Source organism: Molothrus ater, chromosome 19, assembly GCF_012460135.2.
Source record: "Molothrus ater isolate BHLD 08-10-18 breed brown headed cowbird chromosome 19, BPBGC_Mater_1.1, whole genome shotgun sequence".
Lineage (NCBI taxonomy): Eukaryota > Metazoa > Chordata > Aves > Passeriformes > Icteridae > Molothrus > Molothrus ater.
The window spans coordinates 9527124-9546526 of NC_050496.2; the positions used below are offsets into that span (position 1 = coordinate 9527124).

The 19403-nt window shown below is 51.1% G+C and overlaps 1 protein-coding gene across 2 annotated transcripts; it reads right to left on the minus strand.

Moving 5' to 3' along the window:
• Window positions 1-1422: 1422 nt before the first annotated feature.
• On the minus strand, window positions 1423-19012 carry CACNG5 (calcium voltage-gated channel auxiliary subunit gamma 5). Of its 2 annotated transcripts, none has more exons than XM_036394415.2 (7): window positions 18929-19012; window positions 14120-14423; window positions 5816-6083; window positions 5187-5273; window positions 4162-4302; window positions 3372-3517; window positions 1423-2990 (listed from the first exon to the last, which is right to left on the minus strand). In XM_036394415.2, exons 3-7 carry the CDS (start codon window positions 6021-6023, stop codon window positions 2733-2735), a joined length of 840 nt encoding a protein of 279 aa, XP_036250308.1. In that variant the 5' UTR covers window positions 6024-6083; window positions 14120-14423; window positions 18929-19012; the 3' UTR covers window positions 1423-2732. The 2 variants fall into 2 exon arrangements, with proteins under 2 accessions (XP_036250308.1, XP_036250309.1); XM_036394416.2 differs by having other exon boundaries at window positions 14120-14418; window positions 18929-18945.
• Between the last annotated feature and the right edge of the window lie 391 nt (window positions 19013-19403).

Genomic DNA, 19403 nt, shown 5'->3' on the forward strand with positions numbered 1-19403 from the left:
GCATTTCTTGCTTGGAGAACTGCAGATCCAGGGTGGCTCTTGGGGCAGGTGAGCCTGGCAGGACAGCTGGGCTCACCCCAGCCCCTCACCCAGGCCAGGGCTCAAAGGATTCAAGGCTCTGGAAAAGTTTCTCCAGGGCCCACAAAGGTGTGATAACTGCCCTGGGAGGTCCACAGCCACCCACAGCCAGAGCTGCTGCCACAGCAGGCACCTTGGGAGGGACAGGACAGCACCCAGAGGCACAACCATTGCTGCCTGTGCTTGGCAAACACCACATCAGCCTACCTAAAATATGCATTTACTGAACCAAAAGCAAACATTTCTTTTAAAAGATTTTTTTTCTGTCAGTCCTGCACTTGTGCTCACTGGGTGAAGGTGTGAACTCCCAGGCTCACAAATGCAGCCACATGATGAGAATCTCTCCAATGAATTAAAATAATTACTTTTCTAATTTGCCCCTAGACTCTGCTAAACCTTCTGGGGCCTTGAGGAAGGCATGAAGTTCTTCTAATTTCTTCTACCTGTGTAGGCAAACATTTAAATTTATAAAATGAATAATTCTGTATTTAATCAGTGCAAAGGAAAATTCCACTTGGGGACAGGGACATCTCATGGTGCTGCACAGGATTAACCACAGGATGACTCCCCAGTGAGGGGAACATGGCCGTGGGAGAGCCCTTGTGGCTCTGGCCATCAGCAGTTTTGGTGATTCTGAACATCTCCCCCACAAGGACTGAGAATGTCAGCATCCATCAAGAGTTACATGCAAAGGCAACAGACTTGAGCCACCAAAAACCACCAGCATCAAGCCCAGCAAACCAGATCAGCCCTGGGAAACTCAAAAGGATTGCTTGTGAACTGCAGTGAGTTTTTGGAGCCAAATTCACACTGAATATGGGGATCCTGATGGAAAACTGAGAGTTTGTCAAGCTGGGGGCAAGTGAGGACCAGCAGATTTGTTACTGGAGGGTGGGTCTGGGTTGTGCTTTAGTGCCTGAACCTTCCCAGCAGGAACCTGTCACATAGCTCTTAAAAACTGGGGCTAAGTGAGAGCACAAAAATGCTCGGGGGTCATACAGAAACTGAGGGTGAATAGAACTGTGTCTACAGAAAGATGCCCTGATTTTAAAGCTTTGCAAATTAGGAATCTACCCAGATATACACTAAATATGCATTACTTGCTTCTCTGGAGGAAGTGGAGAGGAGTAATCCTGTTCCAGAGCTGGCTGGATACACTTCTGCAGTGAAGTCCTGTGGAATGGGTGTTGTAATGGATGCAAACAGTGGTGCTGCACCCTGCTTTGGAGGAGTTTATAAATAATAAATATTTAATAGCAAATAATAAATAATAATATTAAATAATAACAACCAAGAGGTCCAACATTCATTACGCAGTGTGCTACAAATGAGGTTAAAACTGCATATATTCTATTTCTTTTAATTAACAGTAACACAAAACAAGCTCAAATATACCAAGAATCCCCAGACTGTTTTTTTTCTGCAGAATGGAAATTTTCAGAAAGGTTTAAAATAACAAGAACAGAAATAAAGTTGGGCAAAGCTCTTTCTCCTGCAAGGTGACAAGCTGGGGCTTGCATGAGGGATCACGGCCTTTTCCTTCCCTGCCCTTTGTTTTCCCTCAGTGGCAGTGGTGTTTTTCCCTGGCAGCTGGCTAAGGCCAAAATGCCAAAGCATCAAATGAAATTTTCAAACTTAAAACCTCAAAATAAATAATACACACACACACACACACACACAAAAATTAGCAAAAATACCATTTTCTTGCCAAAATGTAAAATAAGCCAACTATTTTGCTGCAGTGGATTTGTACCAACGATCTCAGCTACATCACTTCACACCAGTTTGGGGTCTTGCCTTTCACTGAAATAACTTCTTTCCTCTAAATCCTGCACCTGATGTTTCCCATGGGAAAGGTTTAGGTTGTTTTCCACTCAATGCTGCACTGGAATTCTCCCATTTATGCTTCAGGCCTCCTGTCTATAGGATGGCAGAGGAAATTTGGGTGCTGGAGCCATCTCTCCAGCCCAGCATCCCAGAATGCCTCCAGTCTAACGTGGGATATTTAAGCAACAGTTTCCAAGTGGCCGTGGAGGAACAACAAGCTGCTGGTGTCCATGGAAGGATGTCATGGAAGGATGGCTATTTCCCATTCCAGCCTGCCTGGAGGTGATATCCAGCAGTGAGAGATACCAACCAATAAGTGTTCAGTCAAGACAAAATTTATATTTTTCTAATGCTGGTTTTTTGGAAAGTTACACAAATCTTTTATGCCTGCTGGCATTCAGGCCAGTAAATATAGAATTCAATGATACAGTTGAATGCACAAACTTTATCAGCCTACCTACCTACCTACACCAAAAAATACACCTTTTTTTCCCTTAGTTCTACTCTATTTTCTTTTTCCTGCTCTTGAGTCCAGCCCTGGATTTATCCCCCAGGCAGAACTGCTGTTTGCTCAGCAGGATGAGCTGAGAGAGGAGGACTTTGGAGAGATTCTTAGTTATGCAGGGAGGAATAAAACAACCCAAAAAAAAAACCAAAGAAAGGGAAACATCCCAATTCTCTAGGTTACACTATTGGTTATATAACCAATCTCTCTGGTTATATTTACGCTCCTATAAATAGAGAATTGGCCAGAAAAGAGCGGCCTAAAAAAATGACAAACGGAGCCGGGGCGCGGCGCCTGCCGGAGGGGCGCGGGGCCGGGGGGCTCAGCACGGGGACGAGGACATCTGGTCATAGTCAGGGCACTTGAGCAGGGCTGGGTAGTTGCTGTTCATCTGCAGGGACGCCTCGCTGGAGATGTCCGAGGGGCTGCGGCCCCGCGCCCACGCGTCGGGGTGCAGGAACTGCCCCGAGTAGTCGGAGCAGTTGCTCAGGCGGGGCCGGTAGAAGCTGGGGTGGGGTCTGTAGAGGTCCTCGGCCGTGTAGCGCTTCATGAACAGGTACACGGACATCACCCCGGCGCTCTGCGGGACAGACAGACGGCCTGAGAACCTCCCCGCCCCCGGTGCACGGCCACCCGCAGGGGACAACACAGAAATCGCCTGCTTTGGGCTGTGCTGATGCTCAAAAGTGCATCAAAAGGTGACGAGTGCCGTCACCTCCCTGCCCATGGATCTGTGCAGTGAATAATGCAGCACAACCACATCTCTGCTCTTCATGCCTGGCACCAAACTGTGACCAAACGCCCCATCAGTGCTCCAGGTTGGGTTTGTCCCCCTACATGTCCCCTTCACCCCTCTACCCTCCCAGCCCTCCCTTAAACCCTGTCTGAGCCCTCTTTTTGCCAACAGCCCCAGTCTGCCCACCCCTGGGAATGGAATACACTTCAAACAGGGTGCGGGTACCTCTGTGAGAAGGAATGAGATGGCAGAGAAGGCAAAGGACCACCCATATTTGTAATTGAAGAACGACTCCGAGTCCTTGGTCCTGTTGAGCATCTCATCATTAATGCTGGATATGTAGAGGACCAGCCCCACCACCAGTGACAGACCTGGGGAAGGACAGTGGGAAATGCTTCAGGGATGAAGCTGCTGAAGAAGCACCTTCCTGAAGGCCTGGCTTTGGGGGAAAGTAAAAAAACTTGGGAGTCTGCTTGTAATAACTGGGGAAAGGAGCTGCTCTCCTGCTGCTCCAACCCAGGGAACTCCTCTCATTCCAGTCAACCATTCCCTGTTCAGGGAAATATGTGAGCACTGGGAGGAGAGATCTGGCTCCAGTAGGAGCTGCTTCAAAGCTCAGCTGTCAGCACTATTTGTATAGCACTTGCACAACACCATGAATAAAATATTCACTTTTCTCATGTAGACACAGCCCAGCTGAGCAGTTTGAAGTTTCAGATCTCTTCTGCGACTGATGTTTCACAAGAAGTATCCTCTCCCCCAGCACCTGCTCCTGCATGGGTTGGGCAGCCTTTCCCCACATTTCCACAAAGCTCTGCATCCATCCCACAAGGTCTGATCAGGCTGTGGGACTGAGCTGGGAGCGATGAGTCCAACAAGGAGCCACCAGGGCAGGTTAGGAGAGCTCCAGCAGCTACCAAATCCAATGTGCTCCCTGCTCAAGGGCTGTCAGGAGAAAGCAAACGTGCTCCCTGCTCAAGGGCTGTCAGGAGAAAGCCTGGCTTGCAGAACTCACCTGAGAGGATGAAGAATATCCCCGAGACGAAGGCGAGGATGGTCCTGTGGGGCCGGATGTGGCCGATGTTGCTCAGGATGAAGCCGATGAACATGAAGAAGAGGCTGACCAGAGGGAAGGGGGTGGCAGAGCGGATCATCTCTGATGAGAGAGGAGCAGAGGGAAGTGGGAACAGGTTAATATTCCCTAAATAGTGTGAGTAATATGCTTGGCTGTGTGAGAGGGCTCCAACCCTCCTGCTCAGACCATGTTGTGTCTGAGTTTCTCTCCTTGCTAATGAGCTGAGTAAAACATAGAATTATGGAATCACAGAATGGTTTGGGTTGGAAGGGACCATATGTTCCAGCTGTCTGCCATGGCAGGAACACCTCCCACTATCCCAGGTTGCTCCAGGCTCCATCCAACCTGGCCTTGAATGTTTTCAGGAATGCAGCATCCACAGACTGTCTGGACAACCTATGCCAGTGTCCCACCTCCATGGTGGTGACTCTGCTGATGTTTGCATTTCTGAGGGTTCCTGTGTGAAATGTTGCATAGGAAACCACCAGAACCTGCATTTTTCTCTAGCTTCACTGCGTAAGTGTTTTCAAAACCCTTCTACTTATTAATTCAGGAATGACTGCAGAATTCATCGTGAGAGCTGTGACACATCATCCTCAATTCATCCTGCTATATAATGTGTAAAATTGCAAGGGAATAAATACAGCTTTAAATTATGGAGAGGAGACTAGAAAGCCAAACACTTTGATAATCATTAGTGCTGAATAGCCAGTGACAGGAAATTGTACAGCTTAGAGCCTCTGCGGCCATCCTGCCATTAGAAAGGGATGTCCCCAAAAGCTTATGAGAACTCTGGGCAATTCCCATAGTAAAAAACATAGTTGCATCATTGTATGGCAGCACTGTCAAGGAACTCAGAGCTTCCTTGGCAAGGACACAAAGGAGATTTCTTGGGAAGAGTCCCTAGTGCTTGGGACTCGGTGATTTGCCGGATGTAAAGGGTGGAACCCCACCAAATCACTTACTCAGGACGTTGATTGTGGATTCAGAGGTCAGCTGGATGTTCATGGGCATGACGTATTCGATGGTGAAGCACCGGCCACGCTCCTCACCTATGGCAGATGTGAACAAAAACATGAACTCTGGAGCCAGAGGGTTTAAGATCATCCCAGGGGCCGTATCAGAGCTCCTCACTTCTCCCCTGACTTTTCCTAAGCAGCTGAAACTTTGTGACATTTCAGGTTGGTCACTTTGAGATTCCCATTCCCTTGGGTTCTATTCAGATCTGTCCCTGCAGCCAAGTTGCTTCATCAAACTTGGCACAGGTGGAGGGAACGGTCCAGCTGACCTGAATCTGAATTTTGCAGGGATGAAATGGAAAGTTTTTAGCTGCTGCCCAAGGCATCATGGCTGCAGCTCTGGAACAGGGCAGGGGGTCTGGCAGGGCAGCAGCAAACTCACCTAAGCCTGTGTGCAAAGGCAGATTTATCCTCTGGGCTGTTACAGTCAGGCATGAAGAGATGACATTGTTTACCAAAGGCTGTGCCTGAGTTTAGAAGCAGGGCTGGGACAGAGCCTCTAAAAATTTTTCTTGGCCCTTTGCTGCTGGGTGACACTGACACACAACAAACCAAGGGGATGTTTTTGACCCTACCTGCCAGAAAGCAGACCCTCCAGAGCCCTGAGTGCAGTGAGAGCTTGATCTCAGCTGTCTGGTTTTGGGGCTGGACGATGCCCTCCTCCAGGTAGAGCCAGTAGTCGGTGCTGACGGAGATGCCCAGGAGGCCGAGGCCGCAGACGGCGAACACTGAGCTGAGCAGGGTCAGCGCCTTCCTGCTGCAGGCGCTCATCGCCAACAGCATCGGCAGCACCGCGGGATGGGACGGGAGGAGCGCCCAGCACGGAGCCTCCAAAGCTCTGCCCTGGATTGAGAGGAGCCGTCAGAACAATCACGGACACAGCCAGAGCTTGAACCAAACCCCAGCACACTGCTGCTCCATGCCAGGCTGGGATGGGGAATGGCACAGCATGGATGGGATGGGGAATGGCACAGAATGGACGGGATGGGGAATGGCACAGAATGGACGGGATGGGGCATGGCACAGCATGGATGGGATGGGGAATGGCACAGCATGGATGGGATGGAGAATGGCACAGAATGGATGGGATGGAGAATGGCACAGAATGGACGGGATGGGGCATGGCACGGCATGGATGGGATGGGAAATGGCACAGCATGGATGGGATGGGGAATGGCACAGCATGGATGGGATGGGGAATGGCACAGCATGGATGGGATGGAGAATGGCACAGAATGGACGGGATGGGGAATGGCACAGCATGGATGGGATGGAGAATGGCACAGAATGGACGGGATGGGGCATGGCACGGCATGGATGGGATGGGGAATGGCACAGAATGGACAGGATGGGGCATGGCACGGCATGGATGGGATGGGGAATGGCACAGAATGGACAGGATGGGGAATGGCACAGCATGGATGGGATGGGGAATGGCACAGCATGGACTGGATGGGGACTGGAACACTGTCCTGGATTGCCAAGCAAATTGTATTCTATTTGCCATCTGGATGGCAGCTGTCTTCTGTTAAGTGAGCAGTTTTTCCTTATCTCTTCTGCAACCACTCCTCCCTCTGGGGGGACATCTCCTGCCTCCCCAGACAGCATTATCTGCTGATAACAGCTACTGAATGTCACTGCATGGCTGATAAGAACTACAGCATCCCACTGGGAGATGTGAGCCCAGAGGGAGGAGCCAAGCATTCCTGCCTGGATATAATCTGGAGATTCTGGAACACCAGCCAAGCATTCCTGCCTGGATACAATCTGGAGATTCTGGAACACCAGCCAAGCATTCCTGCCTGGATATAATCTGGAGATTCTGGAACACCAGCCAAGCATTCCTGCCTGGATATAATCTGGAGATTCTGGAACACCAGCCAAGCATTCCTGCCTGGATATAATCTGGAGATTCTGGAACACCAGCACAGCTTCTCCACTGGATTTCCCAGAGGAACAGCAGCTGCCTCTTCCACTGGATCTTCAGAGGAAGAGACTGCACCTTTCTCCAGGATCCCTGCTCCAGCAGAACCACCCCTGGCACTGCAGGAGGGCTGAGCCACAATTCCAATGGTTCTGCTGCCAGCACCCTGACCCACAGGGTGTCAGGCTGGGTTCTGACTCTGTCAGTGCTGTCTTGGTTTACTGCATTGTTCATTTTATCTTTTTATTGTCCTCCCTAGTAAAGAACTGTTATTTCCTGCTCCCATATTTTTGCCTGAGAGCCCCTTAATCTAAAATTTATAGCAATTTGGACAGAGGGGGTTTACATTTTCCATTTCAGGGGAGGCTCCTGCCTTCCTTAGCAGACACCTGTCTTTCCAAACTAAGACACACAGTATGGACAGGAATGGGAGCAGCTCCTTCCTTGGCTCCTGTTGGATTTGCTGCAGGTGAATTCCTGCTGCTCCAGACAGAGCTGGCACTGATCCCCCCAAGGATGGAGGCAGCATCTTATCTGATCTCCCTGCAGGGCCTTATCGAGAGCTGCCAGTCCCTGGCACAGGAGCTGCTGAGGATCACTGACACCACGATCAAGGATTAACAAAGCTGCTCTTAACTGCTGGACCAAGCCCAGCCCTGAGCAGCTCCCACCACCATCCCTCTCCCCTCCAACACTGCCACTTTTCTACTTCCATGGTAGATCCACCAATCAGGAGATCATGCTAATTTTGCAAAAGCCGTGCTACATTTATGACATCATCAAACGACTTGAAGCAGAGTGGCATGACACAATAATCTGGTTTTTTGTTGTTGTACTGCTCTTGCCAGAGCTGCCACTACCCTCCCTTGTCCCAACCCACCTTGTGCTTTGGAGGGAGGCAGGGAAATGAGGACAGAGAGCTGCAGACAGGCCCTTGGAAAACCTTAAAGGAAAAGCTTCTCTCATGCCCATGTCATTTATGTATAGCATATTTTTAAATTATTATTATTTTATTGCACATTTGCCACTTTGGGACTAATTAGCAGTTCCTATGATGCCCTGCAGACTGATAAAATAGCACCAGAAATCAGAGTTCTTGGTGCAGTGGAGAAAAAGTGAAATTGGTATGGGGGGAAGGGTGGAGGGGAACCCACAGCAACAGAAGATTAAAGGAAGAAGAGCAAAAAGGAAAAAGATCCGTGTGAGAGATGGTCTTGTGTGGAGTAGCAAGGAGGCAGATAGTGCCACTGACTGCTGCTGTAAAGGCAGAATGAATCACAGATAAGTGCCAGGTCATGTATATTCCTAGGCACATTCTGCTGCTATTCAGCACTGCAAGCAGTAAGGAAAAGATATCTAAATCCAGCTAGACAACAAAAGCTACTGACTTTCTAAGCAGGCTGCATCTTCCTAGGACTCCCTTTAGAGCTGCACTGGTTTTGTTTCACACCCTCAGGAGTGGCTCCATCACTCCTGTGCCCCCTTGGTGAGCAGACTCCCTGGGAGAGAAGTCCTGTTGCTGTTATCACTGCAGTAAGGGTGGTGGGTTTAGTGATTAAATCAGGAGACACAAATCCTGCCTGGACCAGGAGCTGACAACTCTCTGTTCCAACACGGTCAAACAGGTTGGAGGAGGGTGTTTTTTCTTCTAGTGCCTCAGATGCAAATAGATTAATTCTCCATTGCTTACACAGATTGTCAGAGATGCCAAAAGTCCTCACAGCTTGTACTTTTACACCTGAAAGCCTCCAAGGATAATGTTGTGCCATAATTCCCTCATGGTGAAAGCAAGTAGGTGATGCTGAGAGAGGTTTTTTGCTCCTCCAGTGCTCTGGGGAGCTCTGAGCTCTTGCAGTGCTCATCCCCAGCACTTCTGTCTCACAAATCCACAGCACCAGCTCCCCACACCCATCCTGGGTTGTGTTTGCAGCAGATTCACTTAGATTAACATGAAGGAAACTTGTAGTTACTGTGGAGTCCAAAGAAAGGCATTTACTGAACAGATGCAAGATCCAAGGTCTGTGTGCCCCTCCAGCTCACTGCTCTGGGCAGCAAGAAGAGAGAAAAGCAGGGAATGCTGCTGGAAGAGTATCAAATTCTTGAGTGAAAGGCAGAGAAGGAGAGAGAGTCTTTAATTATCAGATCTGACCTCGAGTCCAAAGCAGGCAAGTACAGCTTGGTAGGAAGCAGATGTACTGTCACCCTCGAGCGCTGCAACAGCTTTGACAATTCCCTTCCATATGAAATTAAAGATTTGGCTCTTCCTACGTTCACACTGAGCCTTTTCCCAGAAGGTTCCAACCGACAGGAAGGGGATTGCTGTCTCCAGACAGCCCAAGAAAGTGCTCCAGCTCACACTCCTGCAAGCTTTCCCTCCACCTTTGGCTTTGCTCACCAGCCTCATTTTCAATGTTATTGAATGCTTCCCTCAGCTCAAGGAAAGGAAGATGTGTTCCCAGGAGAAATACCTCCCTGCTAGGGGAGCAAGGAGCCAAGTGCTGAGAGGATGCTCAGAGTCTTTTCTCCCTGAAGAATTAGGAGACAGCAGCCAGAGAAGAAATTGGTGGCTGTGGGGCAGAGAAGCACATCAGCCCTGCAGCTCCCTTTCCCAGGAAGATGCCACTTCCCATCTCTATGGATCCCATTGGATTCAGCAATCAAACAGCCAAAACACAGATCCTCCTGCTCATCCATTCTTCTCCCTAGCTCAGCCAGAGCCATATTTTCTAGTTGCTGCCTCAAAATGAACAGCATTTACTACAGGGTGTCTCATCCCTCTTGGCATTTTGGTGCCAAAATGGTAGAAAGAGCTGGGATCTATTCTTGGCTCATGTATCATCAACAACCATCCTCCCTGCACATTTTAGTTAATAACGAGCCAAAAACCATAGTTGGGGAGTATGTGAAGGTCCGGATAAAGACACTTAGAGGGGAATAATGAAGTATTTCCTGTGATTTGCTGTCCACCAATATCAGGCACTGGAAAATAGACCCATTTGGGCTCATCTCTGTTGGTGTGATGTGAGCAGCAGGGACAGGGGTCAGGCATCAAAGCTGCACCTCTCAATTGCCTCATTCCTTTCCCTCTCACACTTCAATTTCCATGAGATCATGGGTGTGCTAGAGACTGGTGCCTATTTCTGCCTTGCTGGAACATAGAATCCAAGCTGATGTGATGGGGAACAGGGATAGGTGTTGGGGAAGATGAAACAGGAAAGCCTTATAAATATGATTGTCTGGCAAAAGATTTTGAGAATATGGAAACTATAAGCAGATTGAAATGAAAGCAAGCTTTGAGATACCTCAGTTACTGGACAACTGGAAAACAATGGTGTGGCCGGCTGAAGGTGATCCCCTTTTGATGGAACAACACCCTCTGCTTGCAGACAGGCCCAAGGGTCAGAGCAGACCCTACAGCTTGGCAGAAGGGGCCCAAAGAGGAGTTTTTAGGGTTTAAAATGTAACACAGTGAGGTAATGGAATGATTCTTATAGGCTGTATGTAAATGCTATTGGATTTGTATCTTGGACTAGATTGGTTAGTGAGAATTAGAATATTCAACACAGAAAAAGATTTATTGTATTGTAACAGGAACCTCGCTCTCTTACCCTTTTACTCTCTCACCCTGCCATCCTCTCTGCCCCTCTCTTCTCTCAGTCCTGCTCTGAGCTGTGCTGGCAGCTCCCAGCAGGGCCCTTTGCAATGAACCCCAAGTTCCATGACCTGGCTGCAGAGATCTCTCGTGTCCGTCTGTCCCGCCCGTCGACGCTCCTGCAGGTAGGGATGGTGCAGAACCTCTGCCTGAAACAAACCTGCCCCAGGTCCAGCCCCTGGAGGACTCACAGGGCTCCCAAGGGAAAGGTTTTTCAGGGACAAGAACAGGAGCTGGCCTGATCATCAGGAAGGATTTAGTCCACAGTGACCTTTATCAATTGTGTTATGCTTCCTATGGCTGTTTGGTTTCCAACAGGAGCTGGATTTTAAATTAAATCAGGAGAGCCCCAACGATTTCCAGGAACTGGAACCTTAGAACTGCTCCTGCTCCTTTGATCACACTGTGCATTCTGGTAGTAGTCCAGGGAATAATAAAGGCAGTCTGCAATGTAATCTGCAGTCTTCATAATGAATTTCTCCTTGCCTTGGAGCAACAGTTGCTGATGGAAACAGCACATGGCTCTTGCTGGGCCTGAATCCTTTGGGGAATGAAATGAGCACTGGAGAAATGAGCACTTTGTTTCTAATGCAGCTCACCCAGATTTGGAGTAAATCCTTACTTGCTGCTCCACAGTCACAGAAAGGAAATATCCTGGGCAGATTTCTGAGCCCACATCTGTGGCCTAATGCCAAGCACAAGCCACTGCTCTGGGCTATGTGGGTGGGCTGAGAAAAATGAATATAGCACAGGTCAGCTGCCTGGACAGGATGGGTCACATCAATAAATCACTGCTCTGGGTCACCAGAAAACAGCAGCTCCCTCCTGCCCTGGGTAGAGGCAGAAGGAGCAGGGCCAAGCCATTGATTTTTATGTGACATCATTTCCAATTTCCTGACATTTGGGAGGAAGGGAAGCACTGCCAAGGTTATCAGAGCAGACAGGAGGGAAGGGCTTGTTTGTGGAGGGTTTGTTTGAGGTCCAGGACAAGTCTGGTGGCCTGTGGCTGTGAATGCCTGGTCCATGCTGCAAACCAAGAGCCAAGGGAAACCAGAGATTCAGCCATGGATCTGGAGCAGTGGGAGAGGCTGAGCAGGACATAAAGGAGAAGGAATGAAGCCAGTGAAAGGGGAGTAGGAAACCCTCTGAGTGAGCAATGGATGTACAAAGAACATCAGGGACCTGGGTAGGAGGAATCAAATGCTGGAGAGCACGAGCTGTGATGGAGCTGAACTGAAAGGACCAGATCCCACTAAGCTGCAACAAGAAATTGGGCTGGCTAAAAATAAAGGGCCTTCAAGCAGTGTGATCCCTTCCTCAGGACACAATGCAGGCCATAGATGTGAGAAAAAAAAAAATAGGTCAAGGAGAGCAGCTCTTTCAGAGCCAAACTTCTCAGAGCTGGCAGGGCTTAGGCAGGCAGGACTGTGCCCAGGCCACCACTGTACTGTCACTCTCCTTCAGACAGCACAGCTCACCCTGGCTCCCTCAGAGCAAAGCCAGAAAAGGCTGATTTGGTCATTAATAACCCTGGTGAAATAGAATGATCCCACCGAGCTCATGGAGCACCCAAAGGGTGCAAATTCTTCAGTCCCAAAAGAGGGTGTGCAGGATGCAGCCTGAGGGCAGCTGAACTGGGGCTCTTTGGGTTGGCAGGGAAGGTTGGACCAGTGTGAGGGGCACATGGAGAGCTGATTTTAACCACAGCTGAGGAGAGGAAGAGGAGGAGATGGTGAGGGCAGCGCCCACGGCTCCATCTGGGATCGCAGGAGAAGCAAATCCACAAACCTGACCTGGAAAACTGGGCAGCTGGGAAAGACAGTTCTGGTTTTGGAATTACTGCTTGGGAAGAAGCAGTCCCTCCTGAAGCTTGGAAAAGGTGTGCTGCAGGCAGGAGAGGAGCACAGGGCTGCTCTGGTTCCACAGAATAGCTGAAGAGAGCAGAGATGGCTGCAGAGAAAAGCAGCATCTCCTGTTTTCATTGAAAAGGAAATTTCCAAAGAGGACATGGGTTGGAGCTGGTCCACAGTGTTCCAGGTGCCCTGTCCTAGGCTGCTGGCACCCACCAACTCCCCTGGCACATGGGGAGACTGAAATACCTCAGGCAGCTTTAAGAGCTGCATTAGTGTCACACAGAAATGTCAGCTCGGTTTCGGAGACAGAAAATACATATTGGAAAAATTCAGTGCAGAAATAAATCTTTTTGATGTGGAGGAGGTTTAGCCTGATATTAAGAAATAAAACAGCCCATCTCATGGCAGTTTGAACAAGGGCTTGTAACTGTGACTATGAGCAAACAAACTTCAAAAGGATCAATACTGGGCTTGAAAGCCTCCCCTCAGCTGGGAGCAGCAGCCAGCGCTGCCATTACCGACACACGGACACGGCAGCGCTGGATCAATGGGCACACAGGCTCTCCAGGGAAGCTTTACAAATAACTAAATGAATAAAAAGAAGGCTGGTTATGAGTTATTTAATCCCAGATTGAGCCACAGCAATAACAAACCTATTAATTTTGTGCTTGTCATCACACACCAGGAGCACCTGATAAATAATCAGTAAGAAACCACATGTGAGCTCACACACTGCAAGGCTCACCACTAACTGATTTTGGTAATGAGATTACTTGGGATTTTCTCTCTTAAACTTGACTTACATAATTTTTCTGAGAAGTTCGCTTTTCCTTAGCACTTCCTGTGCTTCATTTCTTGCCAGAGTTATTTTTTACAGTTTGGTGAAAAAAAAATCCTGCCATGGCAGTGCAAGAGTGATGGAAATGATGTATAGAAAGCACCATAACTTGAATCTGCAAGGCTGACCCACTTCCCTCTCCCTCTTTATCTCACACCAGCCTTTTTGCTGTGGACTGCTCAACACCTGCCCTTTTGCCTGGGTCAGGTTTGCAGAGCTTGTTGCTGATAACTCAGCCCACCTCAGCTCCAAATATAAAGAGATCAAATGATATTCCCAAGGTCAAAGGAGAAGTTACTGAGATTTATTTCCCACCCCAGCCCTCAAAGCAGACCAATTCCCAAACTGGCCATCTCTGCCAGGCTGCTGCACTCGCTGGAGTGATGGCACTGCTCCAGCTCTTTCACGCTAATGGCTTGGGATGAACCCAGCAACTTCCAGCAAATAAAATCATCCACCAAGCAGCCCCCATGGTCCTGGTTCACAGCCTGTGTGTGTACAGCCAGCCTCATTCACATGGTCCTTCTGGATGCAGAGATATCCCCCACAAAACTTTTATAGAAGCCATGCCACCCACGTGTCTCCCTTTCCCTCGGTGTTTCAGGCTCTTACCTCTGCTAACCCAGCTGAAGCGATGCTTTGGCAAGAGGAGAACCTGTGATGGGGCTGAAGGTGGGAAGAGCAGTTCTGGCAGATCAGCTGCAGGGATGAGGGTCCTCACTGAGGGCTTCAGCTGCTGGATGGTGTGGGAGGAGCTGGGAGTGGGATGGCTCTGGAATCAGGCAGGAGCTGAAGGGAGAGCACAGGCTCAGCTCTCCCCCTCTGACTGACCCACAGGAGGCTTGCAGGGTGCTGGGACACAGGGACAGGCAGATGGCAGGCAGGTCTCTGCATCCACGTGCTGGCAGCTCCTGCCCTGGGGTGTTGTAGAAAAGCATTACACAAAGTGCAAAAATTGCATGAAGTGCATTTCTCGAGAGGGAAACGGAGATAAAGCTCTGAGCTTGCAATATTGCCCACACACCCAGGTCCAGCTCTCCAGGTCTAACCTAAATATATCTGTTCAGAGTTTACATCCCTAACAATAGCTGAGCCCTGCCCTTTGCAGAGCTCTTCCCAAAGCCCTCTCTCTCTACCAAATCTGACACAGAATTCTCCTACCCACAGTGTGTCAGAATGCTCACAGTCAGGGCCCTGAGCCCAACTGCTGCTTTCAATACCCTACAAAAAGCTACAAAAGCACAATGAAAGAGGGAAATATCTAATGCTGCAAAGCAGAGCAGCTGGGGACTGTGCTAGAGGGGCTGCAGGACCTCGCTGCCATGGGGGCTGTGCTGCCCATTAACCTCTGCCTGGGGTGCACTGGGGCTTGCATTCAGATCCCAAAGGCACAAACTGCAGCACCCCAACGATCCAGTGACCCCGCTCAGGCTGCAGAACCGTGCTGCCCTCGGCACAGGGACAGACCCAGGGATGAGGGAGAGCAGCTGGCTCAGCCCTGCACATCCACTCACTCCAGCACCAACCTGGGCTGCTCTGGGGGGCTGTGAAAGCTTTAACAGCTGGCCCTTTTCCCCTTCCAAGTATCATTTGAGTTGGCACAAAGTCCTGTAAGAGCCTTCTAGATTAAAAAGGGGAGAATAATCCTCTTCCTTGCAGCTTTTCAAGGTTTCTGTGTCCTTCCAGCAGCAAGGCAGGTAACGATTGAAGCACTCAAGCACCTCTTCTGTAAGATATTGATGTTGTTTTGAACTGAAGTGGGCGTGAGCAGAGCCCCCTAAACTCAGGGTAAGCACCTCAAGGGCTGTCCATGAAATGTCTCTGAGCTATAAACACTCACACTGTGCAAGGTCTAAGAAAAGCCCCAGGTGCAGCCTGAGCCCAGGAGCTGAGGCTGCTCAGCAGAGAGGGGACAACACCCCCAATTCTTTTCCCCTTAATGATCACTGCATGACAGCTTGAGCTAAATTAAGCTTGCTGGGAGGTAAAAATAGCATCAAGAGCTAATTAAAGCTCTTGCACTCCCTGTGTTGGTGGGTACCTGAGCTGGGGAGGCAGGAAGCCACAGCTCTTCCCCCACTCCCGCTCTTCTCACCAGTGCTGGAGGGGTTTCATGAGCATTTGCAGAGAGATAAATGAGAGGAAGGCAGAAATGCCTGGGGCCCTGCAGAGTGGCACACGGGGCAGGCAGCACGTGCTGCAGGGACCTGCATCCCCTCAGCGTGGTTAAAGATGATGGATGGAGGGAGGGAGCAGTGCCTCGTTAGCCAGGAGACTGCAATCCCTCTTCCCTGCTTGGAAACCAGCTCTGCTGCAAAGCCTCTGAGCACTGAAATGATGGCACAAAGTGCACAAGGGCTGTGTCAGCCACACCTCTGGCAAACGACTTCATAACCCAGTGCCACTCGTGGCTGCCACTGATCCCAGGGACCAAGGCCAGCAGCTGCTCCAAAATGCTGGTTTGCCCCAGCATTTTGGGACACAGCTCCTTGGAAGCTGTTGGTGATGTCTTCATGCACAGCTCCCCAGGTCTGACACTGAGCAGCCACTAAAATTTGGTCCCATTTTCCCATAGGAAAGGTCTTTGCTTTATGCAGCTTGTGGGGTTTCATAATTAGTAATATTAATGTACACAACAAGTATTTATACATCACTGGAGGTACTAAACTTTCTACCACCCAGATTTTAGCAACATTTGTTGCCAGTTCCAGCATTTAACAGGGCAGACAGGGCAGGAACAGCCATGCAGGAGGTGGAGCAGCCTGAGAACAGGCACGGGGTGCTCAGGGGGCCATGGGCTCACCTGTCCTGCTCAGCACAGGGAAGTGCAGCCACATCCTGGCATATTCTGTGGGAACAGGCAGGGAATGGGCTTGGTCTCACTCCTCTCCATCCTTCCCCCAGGCCAGCACCTCTTCCCAGGTGAGACCTGGCCTGGCTGTGTGTGCCAGGTCTCTGCCTGTGCTCCTCTCCTGTTCCCTGTGTACCCACCCAGCAGCCCCTCTCCTGCCACCCACACCTGACCTGATATTCCCAGCCAGAGCTGCTGCAGGGAAAAGGAACCTCTGTCCTCCCCATTCTGTGTCTCCTGGGAAGGAGCCAGGGCCACCAGGCAGGTCCTGCCCTGGCAGACCTGAGCCTCTGCTCCCTGTGGATGGGGATGCATCAGGAAGCACTGATGGGGGGGGGAAATGAATTATCCACAAGTTGTCCTGGGTCAGTGGATGCAGCTGCTGTGCTGCTCCAATCATGCCCTCAGTGCAGCCTTGACACAGCTCTAACAAGGTTTTTCACTGATAAGCAATAGCTCTCTCATTAATAAAAAACCCTGTAATTCCTGCCTTCCTAAAAGACCACACACAAACTCCACTCACCTGTGAAAACCCATTTTCTGAGCCTGATGAAGGCATGTGTGTTGTCCTTGCACAAATTCCATTTTGCCAGTAAATACTTTACTACAAATATCAGAAGTTGTGACTAAACAGCTTTAAAAATCATTGTGCCTTTGACACCAAACCATCTTTCTAGAACACACCTAGAACCCAAACTGTCTTTAATTTCACTGAGATTAAGATCCCCACATAACCAGATGATGGGCTCTAGGTCAAAAGTTATTTTTAAACTGCCATGTTAAACCCAGGGGTGTAAAACCAGGGGTTTAAGTCTTCCCAGCTGATTTAGGAAAAGCTCCTGGTGCTCACTCCAGCCTCACACAGCTCACTGATACCACTGAAATCTCTGCAGGCTTGTGCATTATTTCTCTTTTGTACTTTATATTCCCTCCCCTCTTCAGAAATAAAGCTGAAGCTGCAAAAGCTGTGCTATGGATGCTGCCAGGTGGAAATTCATTCAGCTCAATGAATATATTCAACAGCTACAAGAATACAGCAAGGAATCAGAGAAACCCCCAGGCAGGGGCATTTCTGTCCCCTGGATGTCACTTGGGGCAGCCCGGGGGCAGGGTGTGATGGCCCAGGAGGGGCTGCTGAGCGCCAGTCTCCTGCCCTTGGGCTTTTTAGGCGGGTCCTGACACGACAGACTGAGATGTGCTGCTCAAACGGTGGCAGAGGAGCCCCTGAAAGGAGCCCAGACACGAGGCACTTGTGAAGCCAAAGGGCAGCAGTGATGGAGAAACGGGAATGCTCCTCCAGCAAAGCTGCCAGCCTGGGTCAGCACTCACTGCTGCTGCAGGAAACTCAGCAGAAATTCTCTTCTTTAGCTGAAATGGTCTTCAGCAGTGCTCTGGCTGAAGCTGTGCTGTCTTCAGGGAATGCAGCACCCTTGCTGCCCTTTCCAAAGGCTCACCTGTACCGTGCAGGCACCCGACGAGGACTCCTCTCCCCCAGGGGGGTTTGGGGATACGGGGACACAGCGGTGACAGCGGTGCTGAGGTCCCTGGGCACCCCTGAGGAGCTCCTGCAGCTCCGTGCCCTGGCAGCCCCAGCCCTGAAAGCTGCACAGAGCATCCCGTGCCAGGGGCTGGGGAAGTTCCACCAACATCCGGCGATTTATCAAGAGCCAGGGCCGTGTCTGACAGAGCCTCCCTGCTCACCGCGGCGGCTGAGGCACCACATCTCACATCACATCTCACATCATCTCACATCATCTCACATCTCACATCATCTCACCACCTTCCCCTGGCTGTGGATAAGGGGCTCGTGGAGTGAGGACAGGCGCCAGGTCCCCGCTCGCTCCCTGTTCTTATGGTAACACCGGATCCGACCCAGCCTCTCCCCTCACCCCCGGCACTTCCTTCACTCCGCTTAAGAACCAGGTCAGGTTTTTCTCAGATATCCTCGCTCAATTCTCACTCCCCTCTCCAAGGGTTTTGCTACGCTGCAAAACATTCACAGCCCGACTTCCCGCAGATTTCCCATTCCCTGGGAAAAGCACACATCCGTTCCTGAGCAGAACGTTCCGAGCTCGCCCTGAGCACGGGGATGCTCTCAGCACCCCCCGAGACACGGCCCCTGCTTGAGCAGCCTGCGGGGGAAGCCCAGGGATGAGGATTTCGGGGATTTTCCGCCTTCCTCGTGCTCAGGTCCCTCCGTGGAGAATCAGGAGGAGCCAAACGCCGCCACCCGAGCGGTGCCAGCCCCGGGCAGGGCACACGGGCACCTCCCCGGGCACCTCCGGGGCTCGCTGGGATGCGGCGGATGCTGCCCGGGGCGGTGCCCGCGCCGCTCCCGGCCGGGTCCCGCTCCATGGGGAATACGGAAAGCCCAGGGATAGTGCCCTGAGCCCTGCGGCTCCGCACCTGGTCCCTCTTCCCTCGCCTTTAAACTTTCAGGGCTTTACATCCCATTCGGAGCCCCCTCGAAGCCATCCCAGGACCGTTCCCCTCCCCGCTCCCGGGGCAGCCGGGCCCGGGCACGGAGGGAGCCCCAGCCTTGCCCTCCCCACGGCGGTCCCGGCACTCACCGGCCCCGGGGATGCTCCGCTCGCTCCGCTCCGCGCCGGGAGAGCCCGGGGAGGAGAGGGCATCACATGGCGCCGCCGGGGCCAGCCCACCTCTCCCTCCCCTCCGTGCCCCCGTTCCCTCCCTCCCTCCATCCCTCCTTCCCTTTCTCCATCCTCCCCTTCTTCCCTCCCCCTCCCCTCCCTCCTTCTCCATCCACCCCTTCTTCCTCTCTACCCCCCACCCCCCGCTCGCTTCCCTCTATCCCCCCATTCCTACCTCTCCTTTCACCCTTTCCCTGTATTTCTCCACTTTCTCTCTATTCCCCGCTTTTTCCTCCTTTCCCTCCTCCCGCTCCCGCCCCTGAGCTGTGAGCGGGAGCAGGGGTGGGAGCCAGCCCTGCCCCTGCCCCTCGGTGCCTCCTCCCTTCCCTGCACCCCACACCTGCACAAACTCTGCTCCAAGCGCTCCTTTGGGCCCGGGGAAGGGGCAGCGGCG

Excerpts from the sequence above, each read along its gene's own strand:
- CACNG5 (XM_036394415.2), bottom strand. The coding sequence starts at position 6,023 with ATGCTGTTGGCGATGAGCGCCTGCAGCAGGAAGGCGCTGACCCTGCTC. Across the intron at positions 4,303-5,186 it reads ATCCACAATCAACGTCCTGA|AGATGATCCGCTCTGCCACC; the intron begins GTAAGTGATTTG and ends CTCTCTCATCAG. Across the intron at positions 2,991-3,371 it reads TCTCATTCCTTCTCACAGAG|AGCGCCGGGGTGATGTCCGT; the intron begins GTACCCGCACCC and ends TCTGTCCCGCAG.